This window comes from Haemaphysalis longicornis, unplaced genomic scaffold (assembly GCF_048455015.1).
Source record: "Haemaphysalis longicornis isolate Haplotype H1 unplaced genomic scaffold, Haemaphysalis longicornis Haplotype H1 scaffold_2, whole genome shotgun sequence".
Classification (NCBI taxonomy): Eukaryota; Metazoa; Arthropoda; class Arachnida; order Ixodida; family Ixodidae; genus Haemaphysalis; species Haemaphysalis longicornis.
In genome coordinates, this window is record NW_027526295.1 from 254,276,893 (window position 1) to 254,297,280 (window position 20,388).

Genomic DNA, 20,388 nt, shown 5'->3' on the forward strand with positions numbered 1-20,388 from the left:
AGCTGCAGATCTCGGTGCACATTTCACTTTCGTGTTTTACTGATTCCCATGACATAGGAATCAACCACAGTTTTTTTTTTTTTTTTCAATATTCATAACGGTCGCAACCGGGAGCGAGGTTCTCGCTATTTAGCTCCTGCCCATGTATAGCGGCTCCGAAGTGAGTGGCGGGTATCTCATGCAAATAATGCTATGTCGGTCGGAAAGGCGTCGGAGAACCAGAATTGAAGGTGCGGAAGTGCCTTCCAAGAGGGCCTACGGGCTTGCCGATGCTGTGTGCGTACGCGCTGAGTGTCCCTTGGCGCATTGGCGTGGACGGACGCACTGCTGCTATAGAAATTTTTGAGGTCAGAGGGTAAATGGAGTAGGCTGATAACTCTGAATATCAAATAACAACTCCCGCTATTTTTTTTTCTGGCTCAACGTGCGCCCCAACCTTATAGGGTTCATGTCTGCTTTCGCCGCTACGATTAGCCATTTTGTGATTTGCCTGGCGAAAGACAAGTACCAACAAAACAACTGCAAAGTCATGTAGAGAGTCCCACGGCGTCTGGTTTTATTTATTTTGAAGTGAATACAGATTTTTTTCTTTTGCTTGCTTTTACTTTTGCATGGCTTCCCAATCTTCCTCGCACGCACCCCCGCAAGTTTCTGGGACATTATCTGATGTCACGGAGGCTTGGCCAACGAATTCGCGAAGGTCACACAAAATAAACATGTCTGTGCTTTGTTCTCAAAGCTGCGACAGTAAAATACCAATATATAGAAATGTGAGTTATCGGGTAATGCAATAAAGGCAGTCTTAGCATGCTCTTAAATCACCCGGAGGCTCATTCATCTAAGTGAGCAATTAAGATGCGGGGAAAGCATCTACTGAAAACTTTATTCACAAAACCGCCCGCTCGTGGGAACGGTGCATGATTGGCCGGCGCCTTTTTTCTGACGTCACGCTGTTGAATGGCAGCCTTGTGCACACAACGTTGTGCAGACATCTGATGCGCAGGTTGCTAATTTCAAAACAAAAACTAAAAAAAAACAAATTTTTCATGAAAAATCAAAGGGGAATGCTTTACAGAGTATCTGCGCTCGTAAGTACTTCACCGATTCGCGCCATTTTCTGCTTTACGAAAGCCAATAATGTTTTTACCGTATTCCACCTTCTTCGATTTGTTCGCTCACATTTTTTTTCTTCCCTTTTACAGTTTTACTCGGAAAAACATCAAACCTAATGAATGGTCAGTATTGGAAATCCCACGTGCTAAATCTTTTGCTATTTCTGGTCGCTCGGTCTAACAATATTGTATTTTTTCCTTACATGTCTATGGCACTCAGCGCCAGATAAGATCAACCTAAGTGACGTCTCAGGTATGCCTATTCACCGACCTTACTATACGCTGTATTTTCTTCCATGGGAAAAGTAACTTCAGCCATAGTCAAGAGAATGGTTTAGTGACGTTAACTGTATATTGCAACAAATGTAATTTTAAGGGCGAACAATTTTATTGTAAAGCAGTGACTAATCCCGTCCGTAGAGTAGGAAAGAAGTGTTTTGCATTCTGAGCACAATAAGCGAGGTTAGGCCACTTTGCAGATAATTTAAGTGAACCTGTCGTTAAACTTCTATTTCTTGGAGTTCAATAGAGTTTGTTAAAATGGAGTTTGTTAATATAACTACCGCAATTTTCGGATATGCCTACCTTCTACGTTGAAAAACTGGTGAACTATCGGTGCTCATTACTGCAATGAAAAGGGCACTGTGGCTGCCTATATGAGCCAGATGAGTAAAGTTCTAACCGAGTCGTGCCCTGGTAAATAATCGCAGCTTTGGCAGGACATTAAAATTTATAACAAAGTGATCAAAAGTTCTCTTGCAGCTTGTATTATTGGCTTTGTTGAAATGACGACATTGTGGTGCTAAGACATTCCGTCTATGTTTCTAGGGAAGTCGCTACGCCGGTTATAATACATATTTAGATAGGCTGCAGCAAAACTGACTGGACTGTGAACGTGTGACTGTACTGTGACTGTACTGTGAAGGAACTGACGCGGCAAATATTGGGGTGTTTTGGGGATTGCAGACTTCATCGCATCGGACAACAACAGTGGTAAGTCTGACGTTGTTTTTCGAGTATTTATTCAACCGCTAGAGTAGGAGGCAAACTTTGAGCTGAAAAAAAGGAAAATAAAAATTACGCCCATCTCCCCTCGCGGGAACCGTGGTGTGATGCAACGCATCTCATGGGGGGTTCCATTGGCGTTTTCCATCGTATTGATTACGCTTATAGCAGGGATTCTCACGCGAAGGGGAGGTGGGCGTAATTTTCCATTTTCACCATGCAATGCACATGCAGTACACGTATGCTCAGGTACGTTCTTTATTGCAGACGAGAATGAGTGCCTTGTGGTCCGTAAAGTGCACAGTTAGGGGCTCGACGATTGCATCAAGCAATCGTCGAGTACTGCGAGAGAGTGCAAGCGTAACGCGGACGACCGTCGACTGAGACCGTCGGAGCGCGGCATGCCGCTTTATATTCACAGCGCCCGAAGGAGAGGAGAGCGCGGAGAGAGAGAGTACTGCACATGCGCAGCGCGCGCAGCGCCGAGCCCAACGCCGCCCACCGGCGCCTAGCAACGGAGTGAGAGCGCGCTGCGCCAACCCGTAGCTGTTTGGGAGAGAGCGTTCGCTATCGGAGAGAGGAGAGGAGGAGAAGCGTAGCTTTGCCGACAACGCCGGACAGACGCAGGAAGGACAGAGGGGCGAGCATGAGATGCGTTGCTTCTAAAAGATGGGGTAGCGAAAATATCGCAGCAACGCATAAATGACAGCACTTGAAACCACAGTGGTAAGACTGACACAGTTTTCGTAGGACTTAAATGGGATATTTCTTTATTCGCTAGAGAAGGAGGAGGCAAAGTTTTTGTTGAGCCAAAAAAAAAATGGGATAGCAAAAATATCGCTGAAACGTATAAATGACAATATCTGCGCGTGTTAAATAGAACATCGAAATTGGGATATTAGAAATTTGCTTTTGTTGAGGAGTATGGCCGCAATGAGTATCACTATAAGCATGCAATTTGAAACAAATTAATTATTACAATCAATTTACCTAAAAATAAATAAAACATTATCATGAGAGGTGTCCGAAAAATACGGGGCCTAGCTTTCTTGCGGAAAGCCAGGAAAAGGAATCCATGTAACGACTGTCGTGGCCCTCACTATCGACTACAATAAATTGATTTTTTTTTCTCGTTTTAAATATACGCAGTAAATGGAAATATCAAGCATCGATGTAAACTGGCTTGGCTGCATTTTACAATCTCTAACGCCTGCGTTCGTTCTTACTTATTGAAAATTCGAAATCTACCCAGAACTCCAATTCGTTGACAGCTGCTAAATTATAGGGGCGTACTTAATTTTATCTTAATTCCCGAATTTTCCTATTTTTTCTTTATTGTTTTGTCGATAATGTATTAAGTGAATTGATGTATTAACGCGGGAAGGTGGCCGGGACCCCGTCAGGCGGTTTTCGCCTTTAGCCCTGGTCTCCTGTTAGACATGTACACTAGCTGTTGAAGAAATAAATAAACAAAGAAATAAAAAAAACTGGATAATGCAAGGCGCTGTAACAGCTCAGTATGCAATGCTGTATTAAACGTTTCTATGCCTGCCCGTGTGGAGGTTTCCGTCGCCGGTGTAGGCGACGTTGTTCTGTCGGCGTGTGGAGCCTCTCAGTCAAGTTCACTAAGGTAAAAAAATACCGCTGGAGCAAGAAAACGCGTTGCTAGGCGACACCCAGGATAGTTTGTGTCTGGCGCTGCAGGCGGGAGAATTTGACCACATCGTCTGCTACCGTGCCTACCCAAGCAGCGTTTTTCCCGCACGAGTGCTACCACTCGAATCATCTGAGTGGAACGACTTTGTTTTACGCGCGAGAAAATATGCGCTAGCCTTGAAGATTCGCGCCGTGGGTGTATGAAGCTCGATGATAAATGTCGGAAAGAATGAAGTCAGCGGCGCAGCTGTCAGGGCGAAATAATGCACGTCACGGTCGGTCTTCTAGCGGGCTATAAAAAAATAACCGGACAAACAAGAAGATAAGCACAGTTGGATAAACAATGACAGCAGAAACGAGAAAAAATACGCCTGCGCGAAGTACGGATTCGCTTCTTCAACGATTGTCTACCTTCTTGAAGGGACCCTGCAACACTTTTTCGAACTTCTTTTGAAATCCTAAATGCTTGCAGAACGTAGTCACCCAACACACCCAGTACCTAGATTAGGGGGTCGCAAAGTACCTCAGCCAAAAATTACTGCTCTATGCCCATCAGATAACTTGAAAACTAGCCCAAAAGATTTTTCTCTCTTTCCTGGTCTTGACGTTCTACGAGCCCCCGAATTACGTCACTAAGGTCGTGTAGCGGCTGTTGGCCGGTTTTCCTTCAGTTGCAGCACTGAACACTTTCGATAGCAACTTGAAAAATATAGCCACAAAAACAAAGCAGGAACGGAAGGCGTATCTGGTGCGACGAGCAAATCACGAAGTGCCGCCCCGTGCTGGCGATATCTATAGTTTTCGCAGTGCTTCCAGACGCGAAGGAAAGAGTGAACGCGTTCATCGAAAGTGTTGCAGAGTCTCTTTATTGCGAAAAATACAAAGGAAGTTTCAGCGTTCAATATTCACGAAATGGGAAGGAACGGCGATGTAAGTGCGAGCTATAGAAAGTACTTATACTTGGTCTCCTCCTTGTGCCCAGTTTCTGAGCTGGCGAGTAAAGATGCCGAGGCAGCGAGCGAAAATGCCACGGGCACGCTGCCAAAGTCTGCCGATTTGGTGGCCCATATTGCTGGAGCCAATAACAAAGTGCCTGAGATCGTCATTCAAGTCAAGCACCTCAACAAGTCAGCCCCGGTAGCACCTCGTGGCCACTCCGGCAACGCATCACTGCCAGGGGTATCCCAAGGAAGCGCGCCTGATGGCGCTAATGCATCATCGATAGCCCGTGACTCGGCGACGAAAGGCTCGCAACACAAAGCCGCCGAAGACGCAGCATCACCTCTCAAGCAGCCCCATGCCAAGGGCAACAAATCGGCGGGCGAACTGTCGCACGCGGCCGAACATCCAGCCGGCTCGTCTGTCGCTAAAGGCGCATCTTCCAACGTGTCTTCCAAAGAGTCACCCAAGGGCGATTCCCCGTCCGCCAGTGGAGGGTCCGAAAGCACCTCTATTGACAAAGACTCGCCCCCAAACGCCGTGCCAGTCGATGAATCGAACGATCGGCAATCACCAGATGTTAAGGGACCACAGGCTGGCGAACATTCCTTTAAAAAGTCGCCTGCTGATCAGCCCGTGGACAAAGCATCTAACCCTTTGACCGCTAGTGGGGCATCAGCTCCCGCTTCTATTGAAACGCACCCCAGTGACACGTCCGTCGATCCGTCTGCCTCTAACAAAGCTCCGGGTGGAGTTTTATCACCCGCTGGCGAAGTTCCGCCCGTAGCGTCTGCTGCCAAGACGTCTTCAGCTAATGAAAAGGCTGAAAAAGCGCCGGACACGAATACCGCTGCCGCTGGCGGAGCCTCGGCACGAGCTCCTGCTGATAACTCGCCTCCAGCTAAGGCCGTCCCAGCCGACGAATCTGCCCTTAACAAAGCTGTGGACAAACAGCCAGCCGCCAGTGACCTTCCAACAGGAAAGGCGGACATAGAGAAGCCTCTCAAGGTTGAAATTGGTGATAAAGCACCAGCAGCGAATGTTCATCCTGCGAAAGGAGCACCCGCAAGTGCTTCTGCTGATAATGCACCACCTGCCAACATCGGCACCAACGACTTACCGGACGGTCGGTCACCCGTCCATGAAGTACCAGGGGGAAGATCTGCCGCGGACAATCTTCCAGCGGGTAAATTTGGCAACGAAGCACCAGCAGCAAATCTCCCACCTGCCAGCGGAGCGTCGGCGAGTGCCTCCGCTGGTAGCCCACCAGCAGCCAAAGATGTACCAGTCGACGCCAACAGAGTACCCGAGGGCCGGTCACCAGTCGGTGAAATGCCAACGGGAAGGTCAGCCGCCAGCGAGTCTCCCGTGGGGGAAAGTGGTGACAGAGCACCAGCAGCAAATCTCCCGCCTGCCAGCGGAGCGTCGGCCGGTGCTTCTGCTGGCAGTCCACCAGCCGCCGGAGAATTTCCAGCAGGGGCCAACATATTACCGGAGGGTGGGGCACCCGTCGATGGAGTCCCAGCGGGTGGGTCTGCAGAGGGGAGGTCTCCCGCGGGCAACGTTGATGACAAAGCACCAGCGGCCCATCCTGCGCCTGGCAGTGGAGCCTCGGCCGGTGCATCGGCCTCTGATGCCTCGCTCAGCAATTTAGGCCAGTCGGCTGAGAAAGAGTCTGCAGGTAATAATAAGGGAGCTAACGGAGCGCCTGCACCGGTAGCACCAGGTAAGAAGGAACCTCTACTCGATAAGGGCAATGTAGTCGCGGAGCGGGGATAAACAGAAAAAAACACAAGCGCGTGTGTCTTACCTAACCCACCATTCACAGTGGTACTGTACGGAGGCCTACAAATGTAACAGTTGAATGTGGACATCTCCGACGGAACTCTGTCTGGTTGGGTTATACTTGAGGAGAAGGCAAATACATCAACCACGGGCGTTTATTCAAAGCGGTACGTCCCTAAGTTTCGGAGACAGCTCCTTCATCAGGGGTGACTGTGTAAGACCACAAGCAGCAGTTATATAAGGTGTCTTCTTTTTTTTTAACTTGCATCTCGCCCTTCCGCGTCGGAGGCCGTGGGCGTAGATGGCGGGAAGGGCTCCTAGGGATCTATTCAGGCCTCCCTGAGTCCCCTGTATGTGTTAGGACTAGAGCAGTTTTCATTGTGAGTAATTGGTTTCGGTGCTAGTCACCTGAGCGCCGTAAAAGTCAATCGATTCTTGTGGTCAGCTTTTTCGCAGTGTTCGGCCAATGCACTGCGCTGAATCTGACTTGTGAACGTCGTTTTTGTGCTGTCGGAGGCGTTCTGGGAAGCTCCTCGTCTAGCCAATGTAACTAGCGGGGCAATGTGCGCAAGCAATTTTGTAGACGACCCCCGGGCTTTTCCGTTTGGAGGACGCTATTTCGGTCGGGACTTCAGCCGCCCAAGCTTTGACACTGGCTGTGGGACACAGATAATATGCCTTCCTTCCGAAGAATGCCGGATAATGTTTCACTGGTTCCTTTAACATAATGTTTCATAATGTTTCGTTATCGCTACAGGAAACGTGTTTCATTTAACGATGATACCTTCCTTTAAGAATGCGGGAAAATGTTTCGCTGGTTCCGTTAACAAAATTGCTTGCGCACAGTGCCCAGCTAGATACAGTGGCGAGACAAGGAACCAATTACCGTTTTTACTCGAGTAATGATCGCACTTTTTTTTCAATAAATTTTGATTCAAATTTAGGGGTGCATTCATTACGCGGGGTAAATTTTTCGTGAGAAACGTTTGAGCACAGAAAACTCAAGCAAGTTGCGGGTTAGAATTTGTACGATAGGTCTCATGATCATAATAAAAACAACAAAAACTCAGCACATCGCCGCCAGCCGCTCCGCAAAGTGACGCAAAATGCACTGTTTTCATGAATTACGGAATGCGCCGGAACGAGTTTGCTGCGAGGTGACAACAGGGCAACCAATAAGTGGCTGCCGCTGTTACAGTACGGGACATCAAAACAGATATGGGGGCCGACGCAGCAAGCTGAGTACATTTTTTTCTCTTTGTCTTGCGAGTACATTATGTGCATTTAGTGAGTTTCTTCCTCATCAATATTGAACGCATGCTTGCCGATATCGCTAATATTGGCAAGTCTGCAGCAATAACGTAGTCATGTCCGCTTTGAAAACGAAGGAAACAGAGGTAAGCACGATCATCATCAGCTAGACTTGGCACCCATATTACATACTGCTGCGGTATGTTCAGGGCGCGTTCATTGCGCGGGAAATAAAAAAAATCGAATATTGACGACATACTTCAAGGATGCGATCGTTACGCGAGTGCGACAATTATGCGAGTAAATACGGTACAAAAAAAGTCCTTGCAGTCCTTACAGTTCACAGAGAAGCCCTCGAGTTTCCTGCACATACAAGGGACTCGGAATAGATCACTAGGAGCCCTTTCCGCCATCTACGCCCACGGCCTCTGACGCACTAGGGCAAAATGCAAGTAAAAAGAAAAAAAAAGATAACACCTTACATAACTGCTGCTTCTGTTCTTACACAGTCACCCCTGATGGAGCCGAATAGGCTCCGAAACGTTGGGGCTTCTTTAAATAAACGCCCTTGGTTTGTGTATTTGCCTCTTCCTCAAATGTAGCAGTTCTAGCGGCATACATTCCGTACAACCGCAGGCCGCGCATATTTGTAGACCAATTAGAGGCCCACGAAGTTACGAAGTTATAACCCAAAGGAAAATAATCCCAGAAATAAAGTCTGGTCTGAAGGACTTCCTACGTGAGTAATTTTCTACAATGTAACGCACTAACCTCAAATTCGACGATTAAGCAAACGATGTACACGATTTTTTTAAAACCGTGATTTGTGTGGTGATTTGAAAGTCTACAAGTCGGACATAAGAAGCGATTTTTGACTTTGACAAGTGCAAAAAAATATTTCTTTTCTGTCAGTCATCTTCCGAACGTTGACCCAGGAACGATGGGACACCGAGGACGTTACAATAACACTATTGTCGCCTAAGCTTTGCTTCCATTCCAAGGTCACCCGGTGAGGTTGCGCCGAGAACAGATGACACTGTTTCGAATTCCAAAGGCAGCTAACCAGCATACAAGCTCTTTCTCTCTCGCGCGCGCGCGTGTGTGTGTGAGCGCGAAAAAGAGAGCGAGAGACAGCGCGGCTCTATAGCTAGCGGCAGCTTCTTCTTTTGTTATGAGGCCAAAGACTTATCGAGAGATATTTAGGTGAGGTAGCTGACAAAATAGTCATCTTCACCCGATCCCCATCTCTTCCTCTCCGCAACGTCTTGACAGCTATGAATGGACGTATACGGATTAATTGTTAAACTGCAGTCAAAACTCGATCTAACGAAAACCGATGTTACGAATTTTCCGATCTAACGAACACATTAGGATTCCCCAGCAGGTGCCTATACGGCTCAATGCTTTTATGAACTCGAACTAACAAAATAGATCCAGCGCCATTCCCGATTTAACGAATGGTTTCGAGTTCCGCAAGTGCTTGACACGAGCAAGAAAAAGAAATCCCGCCCGGTTCCTGGGAACAGCTTCGTCGGTCTAACGAGGTGGAAGCAGATCTGAGCTTCCACGACTGTCTGAGCGCCGACGCAGACGCCGACACGGAGGAGGTTTTGAACGATGAAGAAGACGTGCAGTTAGTTTCCGGTACACAACAGGTGTCAGAGAATGCTGACGACCCAGAAACTGCTGAAGCCCCTGTACCCGCTCCAGGCCAGACGCTATATACTGACTTGCTCAGATGCTTTGCTGGGGCTCACGAAGGCACTGAGCGCGCGTTGAACGTGCTTGCGTGCGTGCTACGAAAAGTCTGTCCGCCCAATGCTGACGAAGCGCGCTCATGCGGAAATCACCGGCTTTTTTTTTTCCTTGCTAAGAAATGAAGTTGTTTCTCCCAGAACCCCTAGAATTTTATTATTGTTTTTACCACGGACTTTTAGCACATTGCTAAGTTCAGGCAGGCGAGCGCCGCGGCCGCCGCGCAAAAACGATGTCATTGTATACCTGCTGGGATGCGCTCTATTTAGACATCGAATTTATGGAATCAACTGTTTGTAAAATTACAGGCCCGATTTCACGAACTTCTCCATTTAACGAAATAATTCGCGATTCGCGGTAACTTCGTTAGATCGGGTTTTAACTGTATAAATACCATCGTATTATAAACTGCATTCACTCTTTAAAGAGAAAATAACCCTTTCTCTTCCCCGCCTTGTATCACATGACTTCACGTCAAGCTTTCGTGCTTATGTTGTTGGGAAGGCTTCGGTGGTGACGGTGGCTGTTGCTTCACAATGAAAAACTGCTTTGTGCGAATTGTGAAAAGAATGGCGGCCCTGGAGAAGCCTTGTAGAGGCAAAAAAAAGGAAGGACACGCCTCCCTTATGCCTCTCGACCAGCGACGCCAAGCTCACGGTCCCTGGGTGAACACCGCGTAGAACGTATGGCTGATATACAGTTAAACCTGGATGTAACGAACCTCTATGCAACAAATTCCTGTATTTAAAGTAGTTTTTCAATTTCCGATTGCCAGCCCCATTGAAGTCCATGTGTTTGCGACCTCGACGTAACGAAGGCGTTGACACGGTTAACCTTGATGTAACGAATTCGCTGCGCTGATGAGTCCCTGTTTTTTTTTTTTTTTTGTACTTTTTCTGAAAAATCGGCAGGGGAAATGTACTAATTTAACGAATTTCGCCCGCCCCTCGAACTATACCGTGTGTTTTCACGTGTGAATGCGGTGCTGGTTAGGCCTGTTTGTCGGCGCGTAGTCGCGCTACTCCCCTGCTATCTGTGGTTTCGGTTCGTCGGTGATGTGTCCTGCTGCCTAAAAACGAAAAGTAATGTATTTTCAAGACAATCTCGCAATTTTAAATGCCGTCTCCGCCCGGTACAGTACCTGAGGTCCTCTTAACAATTTTGTGAGCGGAAAAGGGCATCAAGTTCGCGGAGAAGCGCCCTTTCATTGGATACGTTTGGTCCTTGAAACGCGTTAAAAGTGTGAAAAGGCAAGAGTGATGCTTATGTTACGTTTGTGAATATGGAGGTAGGTGACCTTGCTTCTTTGGAATGCCTTGTAGTTACTAAGCTCTTGGGGAAGCACCAGGCGCAAATAACGCAGTTTTTCACTATGAAATAAATCCGTGAAGGGTGAGTTCACCGTCGCTGACGTCTAGCATTTTGGTTTCGCTTACGCTTCATTCACGCGAGCCTTAACTCGAAACCTGCATGCGACTAAAACCTGCACGTAACGAAAAATTGCGATATTTTGCCAACTTCGTTGTATCAAGGTTTAACTTTATGTGCCCTTCGCAGGTGGTGCCGCCGCCGCAGCCGGTGGCGCTAGCACCCAGCGCCCGCTTTTCTGCGAGGTGAGGAAGTTCATCACGCGGCCGCTGGCGTCCTACTGCACACACCTACTGCTCGGCCGGCTCCCGCTCGTCACGGTTAACGGGGCTGTCATGGTCGGCGACTTTGACAGCAGCACTGAAGGTACGATGCCTCGAGCCGAAACGTCGCTGCTCTTTCCTTGCGAGGTACGCATTCGATTGGCCTAGGCGGGTATATAAGCTCACAACCGTTTAATGCCACACGGTGTTGTTCGCAGGAAAGTGCCGACCACCCCACTGGCAGGCACAGGGAGTGTCTTACGCGCCTTCACTTAACTTATTTCGAATGCTCGGTTGTTAGAAGCCACGCCGTGTCGAGTTTCACCCAACGCCTTGTGACGCCGAGCGTCGCTTCTATGGTCTGTGGCACGGCCACTCGGCCCTTCACTTGTGCCTAGTCGGGCCTGCTATAGACAGAAGGCAACCAGAATGTGGTAGGACTAATGGCGCCTTGATATAGGGGAAGTTCCAACGCTGAGGGACACACAACGCAACTGAAGCGACCATGTTGCGACCACCTCGCAGCAGCACGGCTTTTGGCGCCTTGCTCAGTGTTTGCCGAAAGTGGGCTCGCAGCACGTGTTTTATAGCGAGGTAAGCTCAAGCGCAGGCGACCGCTGCAAGCCGGCACAAAGCTGACGCGAAGATTACACCCATCAGGTACTGCAGCGAGCCTCGATTTGTGGCCCAATGTCAACGAAAATCTCGGTCAAAAGCCATGAAGAAATGGCTGCTGCCTCCGCTGCCAACAATGGTTATGTAGAAGCATTTAGACTGCGTGGAATCGCCTCACATGTGCTTCGAGTTTCACACGCACTTTTCTTTTTTTTTTTCTGTTTCGCTTCTCCTAGAAACACAACTGCCAACGGAGGGAGGTCGAACCTGACGCCTTGCGTGAAACAGTCCTGCTGACTGGGTTTTGCAGCGACATCACTTTTTGCATGGTTGCCCGCGTCGGCCTTGCGCAGAGCAACTGCGCTTGCTGACCAAGGCTCGTCCCAGCTGGCCGCACGTGGGCCTGTTGACCAGCCTCGGCGGGGGCGGCGAGCGGGACGACGCTGCGTTGGCCCGGGCCTTCGAGGCCGGAGAGGCGGCCCTGGACGCGCTGGCCACGGACGCGGCTCGCCTGGTGCGCAGCCGGGGGCTGGACGGCCTCAACGTGCACTGGGCGGTGCCAGACCTCGAGGGAGACGTGGACAGCCAGGCTCTAGGGCTGGTCACCTTTCTCAAGGTCGAGTGTCCCATTACCCACTTGTACTTTCTTGCACCTGCAGTGTGCTGTCTTTTTGATAGACTAACCTAACGGAAAGAGCAACCCGACCTAAGACGTCAGCCTAAAGAACGCCGGTACGCGAAGGTTGAAAACGATGATTGCTGCCGTTTGAAAAATGGCCTTGAGATAAGCTAGGTTCACAAAAAGTTGGAGAGAGAGAGAGAGAGAGAGAGAGAGAGAGAGAGAGAGAGAGAGAGAGAGAGAGAGATTTGATTGATTGATTGATTATAGGGTTTAACGCGCTGACGCAACGCAGGCGATGAGGCGCGCCGTAGTGGAGGGCTCCGGATTAATTTTGACCACCTGGGGATCTTTATCGTGCGCCGAAATCTCGTACACACGGGCGTTTTTGCTTTTCGCCTCCATCAGAAAAGCGGCCGCCGCGGCCGGGAATCGAACCCGCGACCTCGTGCTCAGCAGCGCAACGCCTTAGCCACTGAGCCACCGCGGCGGGTAGAGAGAGAGAGAGAGAGAGAGAGAGAGAGAGAGAGAGAGAGAGAGAGAGAGAGAGAGAGAGAGAGAGAGAGAGAGAGAGAGAGAGTGCTTCTGGAGAGCCGTGCTGAGCATGCGCGAGGAGCATTGGATTGGATTGGATTGAATTGGATTGGAAAAATTGTTTAGCAGCAGTAAGCACTCTCACGGGTCATTTACGGTAAGAACGATTCCCCGGTGCTTCGCCCACTCGTCATGATTCACTTCGTGGAGATACGTGATTTTTTTTTCGATCAGTGCAGCGCTTGCCTCATTACGTTGTAATGCCGCAGTGTGCAGTGTAGTAAAGGAAGACATTGGAACATGTATAGGTTCGCAATCATCGCTGTGAGGTTCACAAGGTCAACACGAGTTGCATGATCTGTTTTTATGAGAATTAGGTTATAGATTCAGATTATGGAATTTAACGTGCCGAAGCTCCACTCCGGGTTAATGTTGACCACCTGGGGATCACTAACGTACGTGCGCCAAAGTTTCGACAAACGGGAGTTCTGGCCACCGTCTGAAAATCAGCCACCACGGTCTGGACCGAACCCGCGTACTTGAGCTCAGCAGCACAGCGCCTTATAGCCACTGAGACACTGAGCCCCCGCAGCGGATAGAATTAGGTTCTACATACTTCCACCTTTGCATGGCAGTTTAAGTTGCGTCAAGTTCTCGCAGCGAATTCGATCTTGAGGAGTGCAAACTAGCCTCTGCAGCAGCTAACCTTGTCACAAAATTTTGTCATAAAATGTGCGCACAAGCTCCATTTAAACCACGTTTGCTGTCTTGACGTGCCGATGGGGGTGGAGAAGTGTATTTGAGCCATGAATAGTGTAATGCGTATACATGCGTATAGACAATACTGTGAAGTTAACCTCGTTTGCTCGCAATCTTTGTCCCACAGAAACTTAGGAGAGAACTTGGTTCGTCGGCCATCATCACTGTCGTGCTGCCCAGCGAGCGTGAGGAGAGGAACGCAGCATTCAACGTCAAGGCGATTCAGCCGTAAGGAGATTGGAAGTCAACATTTATGACACCCCTCCTGCTAAACCCTTACTTTAGTGATAATTCAGACATAGCAGTCCTTTACAAGCAGTGCTACAAACTAATAAGTTAAAGCATTCCGCTAAAACTTGTGTTTTGGTGCAGGTTGGCTAACTACCTTTTCCTGAGCACGCATAAGAACTTCAACCCGTACTCGGCACTCACCCGCTTCAACGGCCCGGCGCAAGACACTGAAACAGGCGGCATGGTGCGTGAATCGTCTGAGGATAGAAATACATATATGGTTGAAAAATATATTGGGGTGAATCAGCCACTAACACAACCAGCCATATCGAACGAGGACGAGCTCGTTGTGAGCTGTGAAACCGGCGGCAGTATTGAGATCAAGTAATTTTGCAGCAAATGGTAAAAGTCGTTTACAGCTCCCTTGATACGCTCCCCCCCCCCCCCAAAAAAAAAAAAGAAAAAAAGTTTGCCTTCGTATTTTTAAAGGGCCGGTGGTCGGAGAGCTGCCGCACCACCTTTAGTGCTGCGAAAGAAAGCCTCCTGTACGGCCGAGCTGCACAGCGTGGCTCCTGCGTGCATAGCGGGTGGCTTTTTTGCACGAATTTAGAACTCAATATGGCGGATTGTCGCGCGACTCCGCTACTATAGTGCTTATAGTATATTCTAGGCACTGCAACGCCACTCTAAGAGAAACAGGAATTGCAACTGCGGCGGCAGCTCGCGTGATGACCATCGTAAGTATTCTGACTGTACAGCCCTGCCCTAACATTGTCACGCAGAAGAAAAAGGCAGAAATTAAGCGATGATTCTCTGAACGGGCGAAAAGCGTGAGGCAGAAACCGTGAGCCCAGCGTGAGCTATCAAAAGACCCATTACCGTTAGGAGTTGCTACCTGACTCCTGAGACGGTATTCTCGAGTTTTGTCCCTTTTGCGTCCCTTTCAAAAGTGTCCCTTTTGGCAAGCCCTGATTGGCTAAAAGCAAACAACCGGAAGTGACGTAACGCAGGCGCAACAAACCTACTGCCAACGCCCACTGCTTAACCGGAAGTACGTCACGATGAAAGGGACTCAAAAGGGACGTTTTTAAAAGGGACAGTTACGAAAATACCGCCCCTGCTGCGGCGACCCTAACGTCATCGAGGCGTGGACTGGGCTGTGCTGCACTGAAGAGGCAAAGTCCAGCATCGCTAATAGTCCGAAAAACGTGTTTAAACTGTCACAGAACGGTATTGTTGAGAGAAATAGCGGGTGGCAAGCGGTCGCTCTTTCAGCGCCGTCTGTTGTCAAGCCCTAAGCTAAACTGTGGCGCCCGCAGTTCACGGCCATCGCGGACGTGATCAGGGAAATCGGTTCGAGCAACTCTCGGCAGCTGTGCTTCACGTTCGGCCTGTCCGGAGTGTCCTACAAGGTGGACGAAGGCTCTGCGCTGGCCAAGTACGTGCCCCTGGTGGGAGCCGGCAGAGACCAGGCGAGCGGCATGCCCGCCCAAGAAGCCGCACGCCAAGCCGCTCAGCTGCCCAAGGAAGGCCGGGCTGTCACGTATGACGAGGTGAGTGGTAACACTGCGCACCCTCGGGCCATCCCAAAGGCACGAGCTCAGCTCCCCTAAAGTCTAAATTAAGTGTCCCTTCCCTCGCAACCGGCGGGCCAGGATCGGGTCATCTTTGGAATTTGTCAACCAGGCCGGGATACATCTGCCTCGTTATGGTCACGAAGTGTTAAGACACAAATATTTTCCATCTTGTTTTTTGTTTTGCGATAACTAGCTAATGACCTATTTATCACGTATGGAAACCTCATTTGCTTCAGCACGCGACGGTTGTTTAATTAGGCACGTTTTTAATGCGGCCAGTCCCGATATCGGCTTCAGCGAGTGCCGCAAAAGGTTGGATTCGGTATAAACAAAGCTGTCCGCGTGACTGTCGATTACGCGTCGGCGGCAGTTTCTGCTAATTCCCCTATGTACTGATCTCGTCAGCGACCTAAATAAAAAGCGACGGTGTACGTGATGCAGACGCTGCGAGTGCAAATTGCTGCCGCGGCTATAGCCGCGGCAGCAACGCGCGATGCTCGAGGCAGTGGGTGGAGTGGCACGCGCTGGAGCAGCCGGCCGGTCTGCCTACAGGTCTGCCTACAGATGTTAGGCTTAACACTGCGGCGGATATTCGATTACCCCTCTCGTAAGCAGTGCAGATAACGATTCTTAATGCAATTTGCCCCCTTCCTCGTATCTTTACCTTTGTTTGCGCCATGAGCGTCATTTAGTGCGTGCGGCCGCCGCCCGCACAGCGACCGTGCTGGTGCTCAGTGCGCCTGTCGTGTGCTCGCCGCGTTTTTGCGTCCAGTGTAATAAGCACTAAAAGAAGGGCCTGGATCGCTGTAGAACTTTGGTAGCGGCCAGCTGCCCGATGAGCCAACGAAATCCCGGCGCCTCCGCCGCCAACGATAGGATCGTTAGCTCGTGAGCAAAAAGCCCAAACCTCCGATCAGAGCGGCGAGCCGGCGAAAAACGCCGGCAGTGCGGAACGGCCAACACAAACTCGTGACGTATTTGGACGTGTACTTCACACCTAAGCAGATGTCGATCTCGCGAGGACTTCCGCTGGATGCTCGGCTGCGTTGCGCACACCTTACAATTGATTTTAAAGCAGATGTCGATCTCGCGAGGACTTCCGCTGGCTGCTCGGCTGCGTTGCGCACACCTTACAATTGATTTTAAGTATGTTCTAGGCTGTATTTGGCGCTGATATTTTGCAGATGATGTATGTGTGTTCGCACCAATCTATCGCCCAAGTTATCTAGCCTTCAAAATTTTGTGTCAGTACTCCTTTGAGGGTCCGGGCTGGCTCCTGTAAACGGGTTTAATAAATCGCGTTGTATGAATAGTTGGTAAAGCATATTTAAGGAGTAGCGCAACCAGAGACGACGAACAGGAAGGACACATATGGACAGAGCACTCTGACCGTGTGCGCCCTACCTGTCCGTAGTCTTTGGTTGCGCTACTCACTCCTCCCAAAAAAAAACAAAAAAAAAGTTTTTTAAAATTTATCCGATACGTTTTTTTTATTATTATCCTCCGTGGAAATGGAAAGAGCGTTTCTAGCAAGAAAGCATAATCTCCAGCTTCATCTCTGACTAGGTTTATGGATTATAGCTAGAATCGACACCTTCTAACTAGAAAAATTCTTAGTCTAGCTAGAGACGATTATTTCCAGCTGGCAGTTTTTTCTTCCAGCTGGACTGACAAATGCTAGCTGGAAGTAAGAGCCGGAAAAACTCTCAATCCAGCTAGAAATGAGCCAGAAACCTAATTTCTAGCTAGAAATTCTGCCTATTTCTAGCTAGAAGAAATTTGTGATTCCAAAAAACATTATTTCCCCTGGAACCTGAAGTGGAGGCATACACATGAGTTTAGACGACATGGGACCTTTAATGTGCGCCGAAATCTCGAGAGGCTTGCATTATTGATTTTCGCTTCCATAAAAAAAAATAATAAAAAAAAACGGCCGCCCCGCATTCGATCGAACCCGCGTGCTCAGCCTACACACACGTTGGTTTCGGATTTATCCGTACTTAGTGGCCTCCAAAAAAGGATATGGTTAAACTATCGATAGTTTAAATTCTGTTTTCCGTATTTTGCTGCCTCTCACGCAGGTCACCCATGATTTTAATGCGACGGTAACTACTGTTTTTGTAAACAAAACAAACGCAATAACTTGTATGAGTTATTAAATAACATCGATAATTTTGGACCTCCAGAGACGGCACGCGTAAGTCATACACGATGTCCGTGGCTGTTTCCAGTGTTGCCAGGTGAAGAAATTGGCAGCTAAACTTTTCAATGAATACAACCTATATAATACACTTAGAAACTGAAACTGGCGTGTTCTCAATCAAACACAACACTCTACAGCCGCACACGTTCAGTTACCTCTTAAGCCCCACAGGTGCAGATGTCTTTTTTTGTTTGTTTGTTTACTAACGTCAGTTAACCTGAGGGCTTCAGTGGGGCATATTACATATGGGAATGAAGATAACAAGGCAGTTTATAGTGCAACATGTGAATTCTAGCGTAAAGACATAACATTGTTTGCAAACAAGCATGAAGGATCATTTTAATGGCTTTCGTTTAAACTTATTCTTCCCAAAGGATTAAACTGTCGCAACATATCATTTTCACGTGCCCTTGTCGGACATTTTCTTGCCGCAGGTGTGCAAGCTCAACTTGACCTGTCACAGAGCGTACGTGGAAAAGAGCTGCTACGACAAGGTGGGAGACACTTGGTACGGTTACGTGGACGAAGAGGCCGTCGCGTCCAAGGTAATATCTTCGCTCCGTACCCTCCCCTCCTTCCCAGAATGCTCTCAACCAGAACTAGGAATAAGCAGCTACCAGACTATTTTACTTTCTCTAGCAATTTCCTGTTGTCTCACTTCCTGCACCATCCTCGCTCCACAGTGGGATGAGGCTCAATTTTAGAGCGTAGCTCTCAAGTGCCCGTACCTATGGCTTAGTGGAACCGGCCGAGCGAACAAGGAGCACAATGGATGATGAAAGATAGTGAATGGCGAAGGCAATGGACGAAGGTGATAGCGAAGACTCTTCGCTTCCACCGGGGAGTGCGAGGAAGAAAGCGGAGCAAAGTAGAGTAGAAGCATGAGGAGGAAATTGAGGAGGAGAGGAGTATGGCGAAAGAGTTTATAGAACATAGAGTTCCTCTATATAGCTCCCGCAGGGAGCTAAGAGTTGCGCGACCCTTTTCCGCGCGCCGCCGTGATGACGTCATTCCGGTTATCCATGCCGCGCAGAGAAGCCCCCACTACGGCTGCGCCGCAGCCGCCGACGCGGGCGGCACCACGCCCCGCCCAGGAACAGCCGCGGCAGCAGCCATTGCAGGAATTCAGCGTAGCCTTTCCTCATGCTTTCCTCCATGGTAGCCGCTGTAAGGCGCCGCCGACCGAAGCGCCCCAACGCGCGTCGGCCGCCGTCGGACGCGTGGCGGCGAGGCTCCTACACTCGCGACGGGCGGCTTTCCCGCACTAATCCGGATAACAAGATGGCGGGCGGTCGCGTAACTCTTAGCTCCCTGCGGGAGCTATATTGCCGCGAACCATGCATTGGGTTTGTTTATTTGCGTTTTGCTTTTACCGCCCGGCTGCGCCGGTCTGTGTTATCTCCGTGCCAAGGGAAGCGCGTGTTCCATGCTTTCTTTCTGTGCCGCATGTGTTATCTGTTCAGATAGGGAGAGCATTCCGATCTAACGTGAACATCCCGGAATAATCTTCTTGCATCTACAACGTTCTCGATGCGAATCGACGGTTCCAGAACCACGCGCGCCGAAAGATAAAAAGCCTGCAGAGCAGACGCCGGGGCATTCGATTCTGCGACGCTCGCCGACGCACGTACGTCACTTTGTTGACCACTGCTTCGCCGCCTCTGTATTCTTTTCAGTTGTTAGGGGAGCACAAGTTCGCTCCAATAAACTTGTTTCTTTTCCAAACAACTGCTTCGTCCTTGGCTACGTGACATCTGGTGGAGGTGCGGGGTACGCACCCTTCATGCCCACTACAACCTCTGGAAGCCGCCAAGCCAGTCCAACAAGAGCCAGCCTCCGCGTGCAAGATTTACCACCCGAGTTCGGTCTACTACCGGAGAAGACGAAGAAGAAAAACGTCGCAACCAGCACCATGCTCAACCAAGCCAATCCTCCTGTCGTTCTGCAGCAGCCACGGGAACCGCCATCATTCCGAGGAGCCCCCGCAGAAGACCCAGAAGAATGGTTGGAGAAACTGGAGCGCGTCCGGAAATTTAACAGGTGGGACGACGCAGAAACGTTCCGGCACGTTTTCTTTTACTTGGAAGATTCGGCTCGCACTTGGTTCGAGAACCACGAGAGCTCCTTGACAAACTGGGCTCAGTTCAAAAGCGAGTTCACTAAGACCTTCACTACCGTCGTGCGGAAAGAAAGAGCCGCCCTTTTGTTGGAAACACGCACGCAACACCCCAACGAAGGTGTCGTGATCTTCGTTGAGGAGATGAAGCAGCTATTTCGCCGCGCGGACCCCGAAATGACGGAAGAAAAGAAGTTGCGCTTCTTAATGCGCGGAGTGAAGGAGGAACTGTTTGCTGGACTTGTCCGAAATCCGCCCAAAACCGTCGCCGAATTCGTGACCGAAGCCAGCACCATTGAAAAAGCCCTCGAAATGCGTGCTAAGCAGTATGACCGCAACTTTGTTGGCGCGGCCAATGAGAACGACTTTGGCAGCACGCGGATCCCGGCCGACAGCCTACGCGAGACTATCCGCGCAATAGTGAGAGAGGAGCTGCGGAAACTTCTCCCAACGCCGCCGCAGCCCCAAGTCGCTTCCCTCACCGACGTGATTAGAGAAGAAGTGCAACAAGCGTTGGGAACTTCTACGCCATCCGAGGTACCCCGAGAGCCACAAGCTATGACATACTCCGACCCGCCGCGGTGGCTCAGTGGCTAAGGC

The 20,388-nt window shown here is 49.6% G+C and overlaps 1 protein-coding gene across 1 annotated transcript in view; it reads left to right on the forward strand.

Moving 5' to 3' along the window:
- The window catches only part of LOC144168597 (uncharacterized), a 49,178-nt gene that overhangs the window by 22,379 nt on the left and 6,411 nt on the right, over nucleotides 1-20,388 (forward strand). Inside the window, exons 5-12 of the mRNA XM_077697547.1 lie at nucleotides 2,079-2,105; nucleotides 4,756-6,438; nucleotides 11,061-11,237; nucleotides 12,103-12,365; nucleotides 13,789-13,889; nucleotides 14,034-14,136; nucleotides 15,212-15,445; nucleotides 18,107-18,217. Coding sequence (XP_077553673.1) covers nucleotides 2,079-2,105; nucleotides 4,756-6,438; nucleotides 11,061-11,237; nucleotides 12,103-12,365; nucleotides 13,789-13,889; nucleotides 14,034-14,136; nucleotides 15,212-15,445; nucleotides 18,107-18,217 — 2,699 coding nt within the window. The remainder of the gene's footprint in view (nucleotides 1-2,078; nucleotides 2,106-4,755; nucleotides 6,439-11,060; nucleotides 11,238-12,102; nucleotides 12,366-13,788; nucleotides 13,890-14,033; nucleotides 14,137-15,211; nucleotides 15,446-18,106; nucleotides 18,218-20,388) is intronic.